This window comes from Beauveria bassiana, assembly GCF_000280675.1.
Source record: "Beauveria bassiana ARSEF 2860 unplaced genomic scaffold BBA_S00022, whole genome shotgun sequence".
NCBI classification, from domain to species: domain Eukaryota; kingdom Fungi; phylum Ascomycota; class Sordariomycetes; order Hypocreales; family Cordycipitaceae; genus Beauveria; species Beauveria bassiana.
In genome coordinates this window covers 429,554-448,184 of record NW_007930857.1, presented here as the reverse complement: position 1 = coordinate 448,184, position 18,631 = coordinate 429,554, and the positions used below count along the sequence as shown (strand labels likewise).

Below are 18,631 nucleotides of genomic sequence, written 5' to 3'. Positions count from 1 at the left end.
TTGATGCATGTTTCGAGACTCGTGTTGTTACTTGATGATATCATGACTTTTTTTTTCCCCTACAGTTATCAACACGTTTGTTTGCCACAACGACGATGCGAGCTGATACTGTCAGAGCCGACAAATCCCGCAAATTCAATGTAGAGTTTGGAATATGTACATGCAGATGCTCGTAGGGAAAAGATTGAGCCCGGAGAAGCCCATCTGGACGCCCACTGTCGCGGCTGTTTGCGCCACCTCCAGTGCCAAGCCTTGCGTTCCAAATGAAAGATGCAGCATCTCTCACCGCATGGCTATTGCTTTTACTCCGTACTTTCTTTTCTTTTTCGTTTTCTTTTCTCTGAATTTGCCCCAGCCTGGCCTCGACGGCCCCATAAGGTATGTATGCTGCAGCCTGCTTCGCGACCACAGACTTAATCATGAACGCTGCGTGCAAAAGCCCACCACAACCCAGGCAACGATAAAACTAATAGTATGCATTCTTTTGTTTGTGGGCATGGCCCGGCCGTGCACAATGGCCTAGTCACCGAGGAACGAGTCGTGGCCTGAGTATAGCCCCCGGGGAAACCCGTCAGCAATGGTTCCTCGCCCAGCTGAATTCTTGTAAACTAATCATTCTGGGCGAGCCTCGCACGGCTGTGGCGGCGACGCATGATGATGACGATTCCCGATGCTTTTCGCAGGGCTGTAATTACTGAGTATTGGTATAAAAACTTTGCCATGTTCCCAGATCTGCCACCGGCAAAAAAAAACCGGCAATACCCATGTGCTGTCATCCATGCAATTTTTGGTCACAGGTACGGTTATTCGGGGACCTTGAGGAATCCTGGACCTTGAAAAAAAAAGTTCTTTTTAATATTTTTTTTTCTTTTTTTTTCAATCAGAGATGATGACATGGGCGACTCGTGATTCCCAGACCCTGGGGGCCCTGGCACTGTCAGTGCTGTTCCCGTCACCTCAACGAGCAGAGGCTGCAGACATTGTACATGCCTGCATTAATAAAGAGCGGAAACATTTTTTGACGTGGAAAAAAAAATCTTCTTTCTGAATCGCGCATACTTTGTGCATCAATCGTAAACTTGTCCAAACATTTACAGCATGATGTTTTCAGGTTGCCCCTCGTGTTTGCGCGTGCTAGCGCGCAGTAGCAGGTGGGAGACTGGCGACTGCTGCGCCTCTCCGTGTGTGTGTGTGTGTGTGTGTGTGCATTGTATTGCCAGGTTTGACCATGAGACCGTAAGCCGTTTTATTTTTATTCCTCTTTTGCAACAGCTTATTACTGAATCGTGGAATTGGCCAAACGAAGACTCTTCATTAATGATTGCTAATGACTCGGCTGGCTGCAAACGGGTTCTCTTAAAGAGAGGGTTGAAAGAACCAATACAGCTTCTGGCATCGCAACTTACCCCCCCCCCCCCCCAAACAAAACAAGCTGATGAGACATGGATTCGCATCTATAGTTTAGCTACGAAACCATGAAAGAATTGCAGCGAAACAAAGTCTGATTGTTGGCTACCCAAAAAAAAAAACAAGCAAACTTTTTCCTTGCATGCATGATGCGCATGACAACGACGATAATGTTTCTAAGAGTTGCATGGCGACTGGGTGGGGTATTAGCCAAAAGAGGCACTAGTATTTGGTGCTTCTCGTTTGAGCTGATCTAGTAGTCCGTCTTGGAGCGGCTTTTGAAATTTGTTTCAAAAACTACACCAACACTTTTTTTGTCATTGCTTGTTCTTCCTACGACCACTGTAATGTCACCAAAAACAGAAATCATTCCCAAAGAGCCGTGTGGCGGTGTGCTAGGCCAAGTTGACTGCTCAGCCTTGCGTCAGTGCGCTCTTATTTCCTCTTTCCGTAATCCGTACTCCGTATTTATTGTCCCCTCGGGTTTTGTCTCCTCGTCTTCCCCCCATGGGTTTCTCACGACAACGCCGTACCCACCTGTTTTTTTGAGCTCGGACGCTTGCCTCTCGCAGAACTGGTAACTGCCAACATGTACACACTGTTAATAGGTACGGAGTACATACTTTGTTGTATCGCATTGTCTCGCCCGTTCAGTGACCTGCGGGGAACCGTAGGGTGGTGCTGCCAACCTGCCAAACAAGAATAAATTAAAAACGGCCTTCTAGTTAGTTTTGGCACAAAAAGGACCGAGCATTGTCTTTCTCGATGGATAAAGAGTCCGCTTTCGTCGCGAAGCCTTGTTCATGCTGGCTCCTTCGGCATTGTCCGAGAAACAAGGGCCTGTCTGGCTTTTGACCATGTTGGCCCTTGGCTTTTTGCGCCGCGCTTTCGTACTTTTTTTTTTTTTCTTCCTTTAAATTTTTCCCGACAGGCTGAGCGTTACATGTGCATGTGAGTTGTATGGCATCTGTCATCTGAGATGCATTGAGACAGCAAGGGAGTTGGGCGGCGAAATGCTGACAAGGGCTCTCTTTTGTAACGTTAATAATATTTCCCCTTCTGGCGCTCTCATTGCCGCCGTCTTGTGACATGATCCTCCACGGGCGGAATTGATCATCGATGGCAGTTGAGTTGCGAGTGGTGCGCTTTGACACGGGTTTGTTCCCAAAGGCCTTCCCGTATACTCCGTATCGAGACTACCAATTGTACAAGACGGATTATAAGACCATTTCGACGTCATGGCCCTGTACGATACCAAAATCTGCCACTTGTAGAGTCTTGGATCTTTCAGCAGCCAGCTGACCTATGCGTTTATGCGATAGGGAAACACACTAGAGACATGTTTTGTGTATTGCAATCAAACCCAATCGATTCGCAGAAAGCAGGCAAAAAAAAACCCGATGGCCAATGTTGGCAGACACAATAGACAAGCAAGCTGAGCTACTGTTGATAGCGCCGATTGTCCAATGCAAGTCCGTTTTCTTAGTTCCAAGCCCCCTCCCCCCTTCCAAGCCATTGGCTACGTTATACTGGCGTGATCTGGCACAATTGCATTGCATTAATGCATCTCAAATTCGAGACCACTTTTTTTTTCCATGCCAGCACAAGGCTCTAGTAATGCAAGCCCCAAGTAGAAGTAATGCAAGCCAAGTAGAGTAATGCACGCCCAAGTAGCCAAGCCAAGCTTCCCATTCGTGACAAGTGCCGGACAGCACTTGGCGTTGCGTGTGTTCGCAAGTTGACCGACAGCCGATAGCTCCGGGTCCCATCATCGACACAATCAGTCCTCCCTTACTTCTGTTTCTATTTTTATGGAAAATAGCTCTCTATAACATACATCCCACTTTCTCTCTTCGCCTGTTGCCGTAATAGAGGGGAAAAAAAACTGGCTCCATTCCCGCCTGCCGCCGCACCACTGGCAAGGCTCGAGACGTTGGTTTCAGTGCAACAGGAGCGAAAGAAAGGGAAAAAAAATTATAATTCTTGTTTTAAAGACCGCGATGGCTTGCCGCCTTGCTTCATCCTTGACGGGTTTGCGATTTTGGAGAGACGGCCTGTGCTTTTAGCCGCAACCCTGTACCCTGTCAGAAACACCAAAGAGGGGGGTCGACAAAAACGACAAGTTGATTACGAGTTATGAGACCTTGATTATCGGAGACTGACCGCCTGCAAGCCATGAGGTGCAGCTTGCCGCTCGAGACCTTTTTAAACTTGCTTGTTTGCTTTTGAATGTTGTTTGTAAAAAAAAGGGATACGCCTGGTGTGCATGATATTCATGACTTGGCTTGCAGCAAGAGCTTCCGAGCCTACCTACAGTTGCTATTGTCGCTGCGAGTAAGGTATCATTTCTCTTTTCACCCCCACTAGCCGCACTGCATTCGAGTTGCATGAAACGAAAAGTTTGGGCCAGTCCAGGAAGTGGTGTTTTTTTTTTTCTTTTCGATCATGTAGGTGCACACTTTGTTACTTTACAGTTTCTCGCAGCATATGCTCTTACATCTCTTGTCGGGACTCTTGCTCTAGACATTAGGGTAAAGAGTAGTATTGATAACTAAAAAAGGCAACCACAACGAGCCCCAGCAGTGTGAACGGCCAAACAGTCATAGCGGGCATAATACCTTGGGGGTCGTTTCTTTCTTTTTTTTTTTTTTTTTTTTTTTTCCATTTTCCCGAGTTTTGTCTGTTCTTTCTATATGCGTCGTAGGTGAGCATTAGCTTTGACGCGATGCAACAATGTGATCATCGGAGCCTTTGTGCATGGTGTTCCGGGGAGGAAGGGGTTGGGGGGGACGAGAGTACGGATATTGCATATTCCGAAAGACATGGGAGGCCACTGGTCGCCACTGACCACCGGCCGAGCCTTTGCAAAACCAACACATGTCGCAATTACCTGAGAGATGAGATCCTGTCCCAGGTATGAGCAACTAGATGACACCATGGATAATTCGGTGTTGCACTGGACTACGGTCGGGGAAGCACGAAGGATGAATTACAAATATTGTCCCAGCAGCGGTGTCTATAAACGGTGCCTTGACGAGCACGGAACATTTTGCCATGTACAGAAGTTGAGGAGGCGTAGCAACCTCACACAATATCCGAGCGCACAATATACTCTAGACGAAAAGAAGAAAGAAAATATTTGTATCTTGGAAAGCGGCGATCAGCGCTGCAGTGCACTGCATGAAAAGTGCACCTCTCCGACACGCACCTGACTCGTCATATAGACTAAAAGCTCAATTGGAGGGGGGCGTCTTTGTGGCTTTGTGGCGAATGGCACTGATTGGCGATGTTATGTTTCGACTATCACATACGACTTACAACGACCAAGCTTATTAATCTCCGACTCTGCTGCTCGTATCACACACCTTGTTTGTTATACCTTGATTGTGAGAGTCGCATTGTTGTGAAGTGGTTGACGTGGCTTGCTTGCATGGCTGCATGATTGCACGTCGTCGGCGTCGACGTGGTGCGAGTCTGGATCCGGCTCTGTGCTTCCGTTATCTGAGATGATGCAAGGTAAACAATGCATCTACATACGACAACAATATGCACTATCGGAGCATTTTTCTATTTACATGCAAGGATGCATAATGGGCCGAGATCGCATTGTGCAGCTTATTAGAGTTTCTCCGTCAAACATATGCAGATAGAGAGAGCTATACCTGAGATCTGTCTCGGCCCGTCCAGACTCGTGGGGTTGGTTTACTGATGACTAGTTAGCATGAGATGCGCCAATGTATAGCATCTCAAGTATGATTACAGATGTTAGAGTGTCTCAAAGCTAGATTTGCATAATTATTAGTTTCTGAATTTACATTTTTGTCCCGAGCGCATTGGAAAATCGTCCACCATCGCTTGGCATTTTCCTCCAACCACGCGCCGACACTAGTCAATCGGGAACAAGAAGCGGCCCGTGGCCGAAAGAAATAGCATAAATAATAAGTAAAAGCCATGAAGCCAAAGCCCTTTTTTTTCTGTTCAATGCCGACCAGCCAGACAGGCATGCGGCTTGTTAGTGTATGTATGTATGTACTGATAAAGTTTTAGGGGGGAGGGGGAGGGAGGGGTGAGGTGGTTTAGTGCCCGACATTGGCCACGATCTTGTTTCATGCGCTGCAAGACGGAAGCTAAAAAGCTGGTTGACGCTTTTTTTCGCGAAGGAATTGGTCGATTCCGAGATGGATTATCAGGCGCAGTATTAATTTTTTTTTTTCCTATTCCCTTAATGCTCCGATTTGAGTTTTCATGTGCAGATCGCCCAGAGCGCGGTTGTGTGCGGGGGAGGGTCCAATCGTGCGATTGATCAAGATGGTAACAAGTGGGATGGATAAGGCGCTGCCTACTCATCATGATAGTTTTACATATCAAGTAACTCTCCTGTTGTTGTATTGTTTCTTTTGAAACATCTTCGTTATTTCTTTGCCTCTTTTTCTTCTCTTTTTTTTTTTTTTTTTTTTTTTTTGGCCACCTCATACCTTGTTAGCCCGTTTGCCCTCTTTCTTCAGTCTGGGACGCCAGGGCTTCAATCCCATCTTTAGGTGCGGCTTTCGGGGTCACATTGTCTTACAACGATGCATGCTGGCGTCATGAGGCTAGCATTTCTTATGCTCACATGCGCGCATGTAATCAGAAAAATGCTGCATGCATTAGCGGTACGCAGACTCTGGTAGTTACATCTACTGGTGAAACTCGAATTTGCTCTTGGTCTTGGACTCTCCAGCCTAACATGAATGCGACGCTAAAAGTGTCAGGGCTTTGGGGAAACGAATCAATTAATAATTAGTCAATGCTACGGCAATACGTGTGAGCGGGTTTGGCCGACTGCAAATCTCATTTCGTTTCCTTACTTGGCAAGCTGCAAAGACAACGGCGAACACGCCTCTTTTTTTCCCTTTGCTTCTTTTTTTTTCTGGACCAATTCTAATATTAGCAATGTTATTATTAGTTCAGGCTGGCACACAGTTGTTATGAAAAAAATAGAATGAAATAAATAAAATAAAAAAAGAGCAACAGGCTGAGTTCTCTTCTCGGGCGTAATACGGGCGCTGGATCGTCTCCTTCTGTGTCCTTGGACTGAGAGTCCGGTGGGTGCCACCATGCAGGGTCAATTGACAGGCGCCACAACTGACACAAGTCCATCCCATCTGCCCAACTTTTTGTATGTCTCTACACGAGAAGGGTGTGTGACCCTTGGACTGGCAAAAAGTTTCAGAAGCGCTAGTTGGGCCAGGGTACAAGTCCGCAATGGTACTGTAACACTGGGTGCTAAGTTTCGGAGGGGGGGGGATGCGCAGGGCCTGGGTGCATGGCGTCGTCGTGTCCATGCATTTCAATCACAGCTCGTGTTTCTCATTTCGTGAATGGTGGCTTTGAGGCGTTCTTGACCTGTAACGAACGTGTAGCCTGGGCGGGCGGATGGATACGGGCGGCGAGCCAGGCTCGGTAGGCAAGGCCAAAGGAAATTGGTAGAAAGCCCAATATTGAAAAGTGTCGGGCCAAAGTAGAAGCGAAGAAGGCTTTGGCGCAAGTGCGGTGGCTTGAGATGTGGGCAGATTATATCAAAAAGACTGGAGGCTCGGATGTATGCCGTTGGTGTGCAGGTCAAAATTACAAACAGATTGGGGAAATCCGGTATGCCGGAAAAGGACTCTATTGAATTCAATATATCCGTACGTAGTAGGTCAATATACGGATTCGTTGCCGGATGTATGTGTTGCAGCCACCGTCACCTGAGCTGGCGGATAGCCAAGCCGTGGCTGCATGTATAGAGGGGTGTGTTGGGCTTTGATATATGACTGGTAAGATTCAAGACGGGCGAGATTATAAACGAATTCATTGATTTTTTGGGATATTTATCCCATCTCTGTTTGTTGTCTCTATCCTCGTCGTCCTGCGTAATGTATTGGTATGAGAAAGCGGGCCGCTTTTGGACACCACGTCATGAATGCATCGAGCCATGTACTGCAGCGAATCAAATCGACTTCTTAGTCAGTAATCTGGCGATTGTCTCGCAGTTTCCCCGGGTGCCATGCATCAAGTGATCACTTGATCGTGCGGCACCTCGCATCACCATTGCCCAACCTCCAAACCTCACCTCCTCCGCTACACCGAGGCGGACCCCGCCTTGTAACTAGGACACCAGATCTCCATAAGGTAGTAAGACAGCGCAGCGGGCGATCCGTTATTAGCCGTTGCGGCAGAATGGTGTGCTACTTTCCCCAAAAGCTTCCCCATTGACATTTGGATTTTCATTACAGGCTCTGACGGCATCGGCACCCGCAAAAAAAAATCAAGTGCACCCCCAAAGTTAGATGGCGTCGTGGACAGCTGTCATCACCAACAACAGCGGATCGCGAATCTCTAGCCGTCTCTTCCGCTTCTCCTCTGTCCCCGCTCCTACCCTCACCATCACGACGACTGCGTCTCGACGGAGCTTTGCGACGGTGCCAAGCTCCTCCCAGCCCACATCACCAGCACCAGCAGCAGCAGCACCAGCAGCAGCAACCATGGCCGCGCAGCGCGATCCCACCACCCTCTCCAACTATGGCCTCTGGCGCACGCGCCACACAGCCGTCGACTTTTATATCGATTTTGAGCGCAAGCGGCTGCGGGGCTCGGTGACGCTGCGGCTCGAAAGCCAGACGGACGCGGCCCCCGGCTCGGCCGAGGTGGTGCTCGACACGCGCTTCGTCCACGTCTCGGGAGCGCGCGTCGACGGCGCCGATGCCGCCTGGGAGCTCAAGCCGCACCAGGAGCCGCTCGGCGCGCCGCTGCACGTCACGCTGCCCGACACCGCCGACACCGCCGCCGCCGTGTCCAAGGGCCGCACTATTGAGCTGACGCTCGACGTGGAGACGACGGAGCGCTGCACGGCGCTGCAGTGGCTGACGCCCGCGCAAACGTCCAACAAGAAGCATCCGTACATGTTTTCGCAGTGCCAGGCCATCAACTGCCGCAGCATCTTTCCCTGCCAGGACACGCCCGACGTCAAGTCGACGGTGGCGTTTCGTCTGACGTCGGCGCTGCCCACTGTTGCCAGCGGCGTGCCCGTCGGCGATCACGCGCCGACGCCGGGCGTCGAAAAGGTGTACGAGTTTAAGCAGGATGTGCCCATTCCGTCGTACCTGTTTGCCGTCGCGTCGGGCGATATTCGCACAGCGCGCATCGGTGAGCGAAGCTCTGTGGCCAGCGGGCCAGACGAGGTCGACGGATGTCAGTGGGAGCTGCGCCGCGACATGGACAAGTTTCTCAAGGTTGCGGAGAAGCTCATCTTTCCGTACCGCTGGGGCGAGTACAACGTCTTGGTCCTGCCGCCCAGCTTTCCTTATGGAGGTGTGTATGCGGTTTGATTTGCCATCTTGACTCTCCGATGCGTCGGCTGACAATGCACAGGCATGGAGAATCCCATCTACACCTTTGCCACTCCCACCATCATCAGCGGCGATCGCCAAAACGTCGACGTCATTGCTCACGAACTTGCCCACAGCTGGAGTGGCAATCTCGTTTCCAATGCCAGCTGGGAGCACTTGTAAGTGTATCATGTATGCAAGTATCATTCTGGCGTGAAGCTAACTCGTGACAGCTGGCTCAACGAAGGCTGGACCGTCTACCTGGAGCGTCGCATTGGTGCCGGCCTGCACGGTGAGCAAGAATTCGACTTTTCGTCCATCATTGGCTGGAAGGCTCTCGGTACGTATTGATCGCCTACGTGTAGCGGGAATCGACAACGCTGACATGCTTCCAGAGGAGGCTGTGAATGACTTTGGCCACGACCACGAGTACACCAAGCTCATCATCAGCCACAAGAATGTCGACCCCGAGGACGTCTACAGCACGGTCGCGTATGAAAAGGGCTTCCACTTCCTCTACTATCTCGATCGCCTCGTCGGCCGCGACAACTTTGACAAGTTTATCCCTCACTACTTTACCAAATGGGCCGGCAAGTCGCTCGACTCGTTTGAATTCAAAGCGACGTTTTTGGATTACTTCAACGGGCTCGGAGACGAGTCGATCAAGCAGAAAATCGCCACCATTGACTGGGAGGACAAGCTGTACTCGCCCGGCCTGCCGCCCAAGCCCGACTTTGACACGACTCTGGCCCAGCAGTGCTACGATTTGGCGAATCAGTGGAAGGACAGCGTGAGTAGAGTACCGTGCTTACACCACCACCAGCCCAGTACATCAGACTAACCGCATTTTCCAATCTAGTCATTTGAGCCCAGCCGTAAAGACATTGAGGGCTTGACGGCGAACCAGCTGCAGGTGTTCCTCGGCGCGGTGCAAGAGCAAAAGGGCCTGTCGGCGGAGCGCGCGCAAAAGATGGGCGCCGTCTACGACTTTATCTCGTCGGAGAATGTCGAGGTGCTCGCGGCGTACTACCGCATCGCGCTGGCGGCCAACGACCCGACGTGCGTGTACGGCGTGGCGGAGCTGCTGGGCCGCGTGGGCCGCATGAAGTTTGTGCGGCCGCTGTTTCGGGCGCTCAACGAGGCGGACCGCGATCTGGCGCTGAAGACGTTTGCCAAGAACAGGGACTTTTACCATCCCATCTGCAGGGGCATGGTAGAAAAGGATCTCAAGATTTAAAGGGGAAAATCAAGTAAAATTTCCGAGTCTCAAGGATTTTGCAGATAGATAGCATGCACCAGGATAGACGTGTGCATGTGGGCTATACCTTGATAGAGCATAAAGTCAAAACTATAAAGACGAAGCCATACTAGTCCATTTTATCATGTCTATATCGAAGTATCTACGTGTGCATATGGGATATCACTGATCAAGTCGTACTATAAAGACGATGCCATGCTAGTCTATCCTATCGTATCTGTATTAATGCGTGTACTATCCTAAGAGGTAAGAGACTCCAACGAGTTACTCGAGCCAAGACGAGGTTCCCATGCTGTCGGCCCATGTCTGCTCTTGATTGCGCTCAAAGCGCGATATCGAGTCAATTTCAAGGGCACCAAAGTTGCCATACAGGTGAGGGAAGCCGTTCTCAAACTTGACGGGATCTGATAGTTTGGAGAGCTCCAGCTTGACGACCCAAAGCTTTGTGTGCTCGGCAAAAAACAAGTCTGCTGTTTGGGGGACCTGCTTCCGTGTTAATGATGAAAACTTGATTTTCTATGTCTTCTTGAATGTAGATGGAGCTGGTTGGGTGTTTCTTGTACCTGGGTTGCGGTGCTTAGATGAACGAACCCATCTTTGGCGTCCAGCTCAGACAAGGGTAGCAGGCCGGGCAAGGGTTCGATCGGGGCGTCGGGCAGGATCTTGTATACGAATTGCGGAGATTCGGAGCCCATTTTTCACAGATTATCGGCAGCTTATGTAGTGATGCGCAGAGAATATGTTGCAACAGTTGAGGGGACAAGATGGAATTATGACGTTTGGGTTTTAGGGTAATGGCGAGAGGGGCACATGGTGGCGCAGGATTGGTGGGCGGTTTTTGACGGGGAGGGTCAGACTACTACGATGGAGGGGGGAAGCAAACGCGGCAGACGTGCTCCTCACACAACAAATGTTCTACCTCGTGAAGAGAAAAAAGGAATGAGTAGAGGGCCGCTGCCGTCGGAGCTATGTTTACTGTCTTGGCTGCCTCGTCGTAAAATTGACGACAAGGTGCGGTTCCTTGGCTGGTACGTTGTCGCGTGCAAAAAAAGGGATTTTTTTTTCTGGCCAACAGGGGGGGGCAAAAAACTAACAAGCAAGTTGGGGGGGGAGCAGTGTCACGGCTTACTCGACCAAGACTGCGTGCATCACGCTGGGCCATCTGTACCCGCGAGGCACAAACGTGTCGGTGACGGTGAATGTCGAGCTGCTGCTGGAGACGCTGGCGTCCGAGGCGACTCGCACGGGCGAATGGGTCAACGTGATTGGGTACGTCAAGGGCGTGGACGTGGTTGGGAACGGCGCGGCGGCGGTGCAGGCGCTGATGGTCTGGCCGGCCGGACCGATGGATATTCAGCATTACGAAGCTGCGCTGGAGGAGATGCAAGCGACGGCGCACACGGATTCATGAAGAACGACGAAGGGACGGCTAATAATACCAAGTAACGTCGAGAGCAAGGTTGCCCGTTTTGTCTCGACGGTGTGGGTTGGAGAGCGAGTCAGCGGCAAATGGAGCCGCGCAGGTTCGAGGTTGCATTGCGCTATCGAAGCGACATGTTTATAATTGGCAATCTCGGTGCATTGATCTTTTTTCTTCTTCTCCTTTTGATCGACGAGTTGTGATGGGTGAAACACGTTTCTTGTGTTGCAAGAGTCGGCGAGAGGGAGCATTGTGTGGATGCGGGTGGAGAGTGAGTGAAGAGAGAGATGCTCGATTGATTGTGAGATGGAAACGCGTGCATAATTCAGCCCTTTTCGAGGTAATAGAAACAATTGATATATGAAAAATAAAACGTTGTCGCTACCCGCTCATGCCGCTGTCATATGCGGGAAACCAGGCACAAAAGCATCAGGGCGGGGCAGCCAGTGAGAGAGGCATCTCGAGGGAGCCACGTGAAAGTACCTAATTTTTGGTGGCTGCTGGTCCGGCAAGTCGCAGTGATGACTTTTTGTAAATAAAGTTAGCAAAGAGCTTGAATTAGCTGCAACGTAGCCGGGCGTGATTACCGTTTCGCACTCGTATGAATTTTCTTTCTTAACCAAGCAACTTGGGCTTAATTCGTTAATTCGTCGACCAAGTACCTACGCAAGCCAAGTACCGGATTATTTCCTGCGTTACCTATGCAGAGCACTACTACGTCAATGTCGGCACCGCGTCTCGCGTCTCCATGTGAATCTTGACTCCTGTCTCCCTTGCTGCTCACCTACCACCCACCTTCAAATCTACCACGACTTGACGAACATTTGCGCTTTACCTCAACATCTGGCCCTGCATAGCTCTGGCGCTCATCTTTGGAGAATGTAACATTTTTTTTTTCTACCTCACACTCTGTCTACCTTTTTTTTTCGCCCGAACGAGGCTACAACAATACCCACACGGGAAATAGCGAACATCCGCCCCTCCGCAATCTCCAACTCAACCTCGAAGACGCCCAGTCGCAAGTCTTGCGCTGCAGAATCCCCTCGCTGGCCAAAGCTGTCGCCGAAATAGGCTTCTTCGACTTGACGGGCCCTGATATTTGAGCGAAAAGTTCTTGGCGAATTTCGAAACAAACTATATTGACCACATTGCGACGCGAATCGCATAATTACGTCCATACCCCTTTCGACGGGCTGCCACGACGTGGCGCATTTCCTATCGACGACCCAATACATAATCAAGGGGACCACACTCGGTCCCCAACTGCAGTATCGCTGCCATGGCTCCCGCAGGCGGTGGCAATATCAAGGTCGTGGTCCGAGTTCGTCCCTTCAACAGCAGAGAAATCGACCGCGGCTCAAAATGTATCGTCGAAATGAAAGACAACCAAACCGTCATCTCTACCCCAGACGGTCATGGCGGTAAAAGCGCAAAGGCTGAAGCCCCCAAGAGCTTTGCATTTGACAGATCATACTGGTCCTTTGACAAGAACGACTCAAACTACGCCGCCCAGTCCAACCTCTTTGACGACCTCGGCAAGCCCTTGCTCGACAATGCCTTTCAGGGCTACAACAACTGCATCTTTGCCTATGGCCAGACCGGTTCCGGAAAGTCTTATTCCATGATGGGTTATGGCAAAGAAATCGGCATCATTCCCAACATTTGCCAGGACATGTTTAGCCGTATAAACCAGATTCAGGCCGACGCCACGACAAAGTGCACAGTCGAAGTCTCCTATCTCGAAATCTACAACGAGCGCGTACGCGACTTGCTCAACCCCTCGACAAAGGGAAATCTCAAAGTCCGAGAGCATCCTTCCACCGGCCCCTACGTCGAGGATCTTGCCAAGCTGGTAGTCGGCAGCTTCCAAGAAATCGAAAACCTCATGGATGAAGGAAACAAGGCCCGTACAGTCGCCGCCACCAACATGAACGAAACCTCGAGTCGATCCCACGCCGTCTTCACCCTCATGCTCACCCAAAAAAAGTACGATGCCGAGACCAAAATGGAAATGGAAAAGGTGGCCAAAATCTCCCTAGTCGACTTGGCTGGTTCAGAAAGAGCTACGTCCACTGGGGCTACAGGTGCGCGACTAAAGGAAGGTGCCGAGATCAACCGATCTCTATCTACCCTCGGCCGTGTTATTGCTGCGCTGGCCGACCTGTCCACCGGCGCCAAGAAGAAAAAGGGCGGCTCCCAAGTACCGTATCGCGATTCTGTCTTGACATGGCTTCTCAAAGATTCGCTCGGTGGAAACAGCATGACTGCAATGATTGCAGCCATCAGTCCAGCCGATATCAATTACGATGAAACGCTCAGCACCCTGCGATACGCCGACTCTGCCAAGCGCATCAAGAACCACGCCGTCATCAATGAAGATGCCAACGCGCGCATGATCAGAGAGCTCAAGGAAGAACTTGCGCTACTACGGAGCAAGCTTGGCGGAGGAACGGTCGGAGCTGGGGGTGCTCCAATACCTGCAGACGAAATCTATGATGAGAATACACCGCTCGAGAAGCAAATGGTCAGCATCACCGGCGCGGATGGCTTGCCCAAGAAAGTCTCAAAAGCAGAAATTGCTGAGCAGCTTAGCCAAAGCGAAAAGCTTCTTACAGACCTTAACCAAACATGGGAGCAGAAGCTGCAAAAGACTGAAGAGATTCACAAGGAACGAGAAGCGGCACTCGAAGAGCTTGGCATCAGCATCGAAAAGGGCTTCATTGGGCTGCATACCCCAAAGAAGATGCCCCATTTGGTCAACTTATCAGACGATCCATTACTGGCAGAATGCTTAGTCTACAACCTCAAACCGGGTACAACGACTGTTGGAAATGTAGATACCAACGCCGATCATCAGGCCAACATTCGACTAAACGGAACTCGAATCCTACACGATCATTGTACTTTTGAAAATGCCGCCGCCGACGGCACAGTCACCGTCATTCCTAGCGAAGGCGCCTCTGTCATGGTTAATGGCAAGCGCATTACCGAAGCCACTCAACTACATTCTGGCTACAGAGTCATCCTTGGAGACTTTCACATTTTCCGATTCAACCACCCCATGGAAGCCAGAGCGGAAAGAGCAGAAGTCGGCAACAGTCTCCTGCGCCAATCCGTCACAGCCAGCCATATCCAGGCTTGGGAGAGGTCAACATCAAGTCCCACACCTGGCTCACGCCCCGGCCATGAGCGGGCGTACAGCAAAGCATCTGATTTCGGTGACCTTTCAAGACCGGAATCTCCGTCTCTTCGCAATAATCGAGATACTGACTGGTCTGCGGCGCGTCGAGAAGCTGCAGGCGCCATCCTCGGATCTGACCAGACAAACTTTACTAGCCTCACAGACGAGGAGCTCAATGCTTTGTTCGAAGAAGTGCAACGAGCACGAGCTGAGCGCGTCAACGTTCGCGAGGATGGCGAGGATACGGAATCTGTGACTTCCTATCAACTGCGCGAAAAATACATGTCCAATGGAACCATTGACAACTTTTCTCTCGACACGGCTCTGACCATGCCTTCAACTCCAAAGCAGGGTGAGGCTGAGGACAGGTTAAGAGAGGTTCGCGAGGAGCTACAAAGCCAGCTTGAAAAACAAAAGGAAGAATTTCAAGACCAGCTCAAGAGTGCAGAGGCCGCCAACGTCGAAGTCGAGGAAATTAAAAGAGAAAAAGTCAAGATGGAGGCTGCTCTGCAGGAACTCAAAGAAGACATGCAAAAGCAGCTCAAGATTCAGAAAAAGCAGTTTGAGGAGAAGATGGAAAAGATGGACCCGTTGAAGCGACCCAAGGCCAGCCCCAAGCTCTCGGAGGGAGAGCTGGAGCGAGCAAAGAAGGTCATTGGTATTTGGCGAGACCGACACTATGTCAAGATGGCAGAGACGGTGCTACAAAATGCCGCGGTGCTGAAGGAGGCGCAAATCATGAGCAATGAGCTTGATGAGAGTGTTGTTTTCCAGTTTGCTGTCGTGGACGTCGGCCACGTCATGTGCTCCTCGTACGATATGGTTCTCAACGGACTTACCAGTGAAGGAGAGGATGTGGCCCTTGAGGAGACTCCAAAGCCGTGCATCGGCATCAGAGTCATTGACTACCGCAATAACGTTGTCCGGCTGTGGAGCTTGGAGAAGCTGCACGACCGCGTACGCCAAATGCGCCAGATGCACCAATATCTCGACCAGCCCGAATATGCTCAGCACCTCAGTCTGGATAACCCGTTCATCGAGCACTGTATGCCTTCCTACACGTTGATAGGCGAAGTCGACGTGCCTCTAAAAGCCGTCTTCGAGAGCCGTGTACAGGACTTTTCCTTGGACGTGCTATCGCCATACACGTCTCACGCCATTGGCATTGTGAAGCTGTCACTTGAGCCATCTCATGCTCGAGCCCCCACAAACACGCTCAAGTTCAATGTGGTCATGCACGAGTTTATTGGCTTTGCCGAGCGCGAAGGCACCGAGGTTCACGCCCAACTCTTTATCCCCGGTGTCTCAGAAGAGGACGGCGTGACAACTACACAAATGATTACCGAGTTTGACGAAGGCCCTATTCGCTTTGAGAGCGTACACAACATGAGCGTTCCCCTTTTCGCGCCCCAAGATGTCATGCTGAGAGCATCCATCTACGCCAAAGTCCAACCAATGCATCTCGATAAACTCCTTAGCTGGGATGATATGAGAGATGCAGCCCCATCGCGTGACGGTGCCAAGGCAAGCCGCATCAACGAGGCACAGTTCTACACGCAAGAAAAGCACGACATGCTTTCCAGGATTCAGATCCTCGAACTCAACGAGATGGGAGAGTATGCTCCTGTCGAGGTCACTCAAGTTAGCGAACTGGACACGGGCACATTCCAGCTTCACCAAGGGTTGCAAAGAAGAATTGCCATCAACATCGCCCACAGCTCCGGCGATGCCCTTCCATGGGGTGATGTGACAGCTGTCCGCGTTGGCAAGGTACGCCTAGTCGACTCTGGCGGCAAGACACCAGATATGGGTGCGAGCGAACCTGACATTCAATTACGCCTCACGTCACATCCCATCTTCCGCCAAAACCCCAACGGCACGCGCAGCATCACCGTTTTTGCACAATGGGACTCGAGCCTGCACAACTCCCTACTACTCGATCGTGTGACGGCCGACAAGTACAAGGTGCAGATGAGCATTAGCTGGGAAATCAGCTCCGAGAAGCTGGCGGAGCCTATGAAGTTTTCGCAAAAGGTCTGCATACAGGTTCTCTCGCGAACATTTGTGCGCCAAACATCCATGTTCTCCGCACTCTGGCAAAATATGCGCTTCATCCGCTCCTCGACTGGTATCTTTACAATCACCATGAGACCAGCGCCGATTAAGCGAGTCGGTGACTTGTGGAGGATGAACAGCCGACACGACTACGTCAAGGGTGAAGAGAACCTTGACAGCTGGAACCCACGGGGAGTGTCGCTTGTGAGCGACTTTATTCTCGCGCGAAAGAAGAGACGACGGATAGCCGAGATTGGTGCCGTGCACATGATGCTTCATGTTCTTGGCATCGATCCAAGTGGGCAACTGGTCAAGGAAGCATCTGAACCAGAGCCAGAGCCAGAGATTCAGAAGCCTGTGCTGCCCGACGACGATGATTTGCTGCATGACACGCCCGAAACTTCGCAGGTGCCGTGTCTTGAGGAGGAAGCAGAAGCGAGAGCTGCTGATGGCGGAAATGAGGACGAGGCAAAGGGCGAGGGTGAAGCTGATGGCGAAGAGACAGTCAAGATCGAAGTTTCGGCACCGTCAGAGAAACCAATATACAACGAGCAACAAGTCGAGCTTCTACAAAAGTGTCTGTCACTATGGCTCAAGTACCCCGACCCGCTCACCAAGATCCTCAGCCCGGCCAACACGGCACCTCCGACCAACGGTGTCACGTCGGAGCCTCCTGAGCTGCCGAGCCTCATCACGACAGTCGTGCGCGTGTCCAAGAATCCCAAGGTGCTCAAGGGCGGCTACCTCCTCGTGCCCAACAGCGACTCTACGCGGTGGGTAAAGCGCTTCGTCGAGCTGCGCCGGCCGTACCTTCACATCCACTCGGCCTCGGACGGCGACGAGGTGGCCCTCGTCAGCCTGCGCAACTCGCGCGTCGACAGCCAGCCGGGGGTGTTGGCCCTCCTCAACGGACCCGACGACTATGACAATGCACCCGGCCAGAACGGCGGCGCCGACTTTACGCCCGGCCATCGCCGCACAGCCTCGGGACGCGTCATTTCGACGATTTGGACCGGCAATAACAATGGCGGCGGCGGCGGCAGCAGCAGCAGCAGCGGGACCCGCGCTAATAATGGTGGCGGGCCGGGCCTGCAGCGCCTCAGCGAGCGCATGCAGGCGGGCGTGTTTGCGATTTACGGCACGGATAACACGTGGCTGTTTGCGGCGCGCAGCGAGCGGGACAAGATGGATTGGATCTTTCGCATCGATCAGACGTACATGTCGGCGGCGGGCGAGAGTCAGCCCGGGAGCGGCTTTGCGAGCCCTCACCCCGGAAGCGATTACTGAAAAAAAAAAAAAAAGTAATCAAGTTGGGAAAGAGAGAGAGAGAGAGAGGAGGGAGAGGAGGGAGAGAGAGGAAGGGAAAGTGTCTCTCGAGGTGTGGGATTTTTTTAATGATGTCTATGGAACTACTAATTTCTACTCCTTTGTAAAGGGAGAGAAGAAGGAATCTTTTTTTTTCTCTTTTGTGTGTCTCGGTGGTGGTGGTGGTTGTGCATTTCTTTTTTCTCTTTTCTTTTGTTATATACCTCAAAGTTGGGAACGGTTGTTTACACTTTATAGGCCTTTTTATTTTTTTTTACGTTTTAGGTTTTTCATTACCCTCATTATCTTATTGTTATTAGAAGGTGTGTTTGATTAAGACGGTGGGGAGGGAGATACTTTTGACAAGAAGAAAATATTTGAGGATTAGATTAATACCCCTCTGCTAGTAAGACTGGAATGACATTTCTGATTTCTGGATTTACCTTGTTCTGCGTGTGTGTGTGAATTTGGATATATGGCCTCATCATCCATTACACGTAACCTATTCTTGCTTTCAGTTGCTAAATGAGAAGATAGATGGTCGTTTGAATCATGTCCCGGGTGTATAGCTTCAACGTCTCTCTTTCCCCGGCCTTGAACAAACTACAAAGTTGACGGACGAGTGATCCGAGTATACCCGTGCCTTGCTATTTTCC

General features: G+C 51.0%; 4 protein-coding genes across 4 annotated transcripts; 3 read left to right on the top strand and 1 right to left on the bottom strand.

Annotated features, from left to right (window-relative positions):
- Window positions 1–7,913: 7,913 nt before the first annotated feature.
- On the top strand, window positions 7,914–9,993 carry BBA_07078 (leukotriene A-4 hydrolase/aminopeptidase; the record flags this gene model as incomplete). Its single annotated transcript, XM_008602175.1, has 5 exons — window positions 7,914–8,739; window positions 8,800–8,935; window positions 8,990–9,096; window positions 9,152–9,546; window positions 9,616–9,993. The coding sequence occupies 5 exons, from the start codon at window positions 7,914–7,916 to the stop codon at window positions 9,991–9,993; spliced, it is 1,842 nt and encodes a 613-aa protein (XP_008600397.1).
- A 285-nt stretch (window positions 9,994–10,278) lies between these two features.
- On the bottom strand, window positions 10,279–10,709 carry BBA_07077 (mll5682 protein; the record flags this gene model as incomplete). The annotated part of the gene is made up of 2 exons (XM_008602174.1): window positions 10,279–10,497; window positions 10,578–10,709. 2 exons carry the CDS (start codon window positions 10,707–10,709, stop codon window positions 10,279–10,281), a joined length of 351 nt encoding a protein of 116 aa, XP_008600396.1.
- Window positions 10,710–10,953: 244 nt separating this feature from the next.
- Window positions 10,954–11,425, top strand: BBA_07076 (uncharacterized protein; the record flags this gene model as incomplete). The annotated part of the gene is made up of 2 exons (XM_008602173.1): window positions 10,954–11,042; window positions 11,116–11,425. The coding sequence occupies 2 exons, from the start codon at window positions 10,954–10,956 to the stop codon at window positions 11,423–11,425; spliced, it is 399 nt and encodes a 132-aa protein (XP_008600395.1).
- A 1,288-nt stretch (window positions 11,426–12,713) lies between these two features.
- Window positions 12,714–17,957, top strand: BBA_07075 (kinesin heavy chain; the record flags this gene model as incomplete). The annotated part of the gene is made up of 1 exon (XM_008602172.1): window positions 12,714–17,957. The coding sequence occupies one exon, from the start codon at window positions 12,714–12,716 to the stop codon at window positions 17,955–17,957; it is 5,244 nt and encodes a 1,747-aa protein (XP_008600394.1).
- Between the last annotated feature and the right edge of the window lie 674 nt (window positions 17,958–18,631).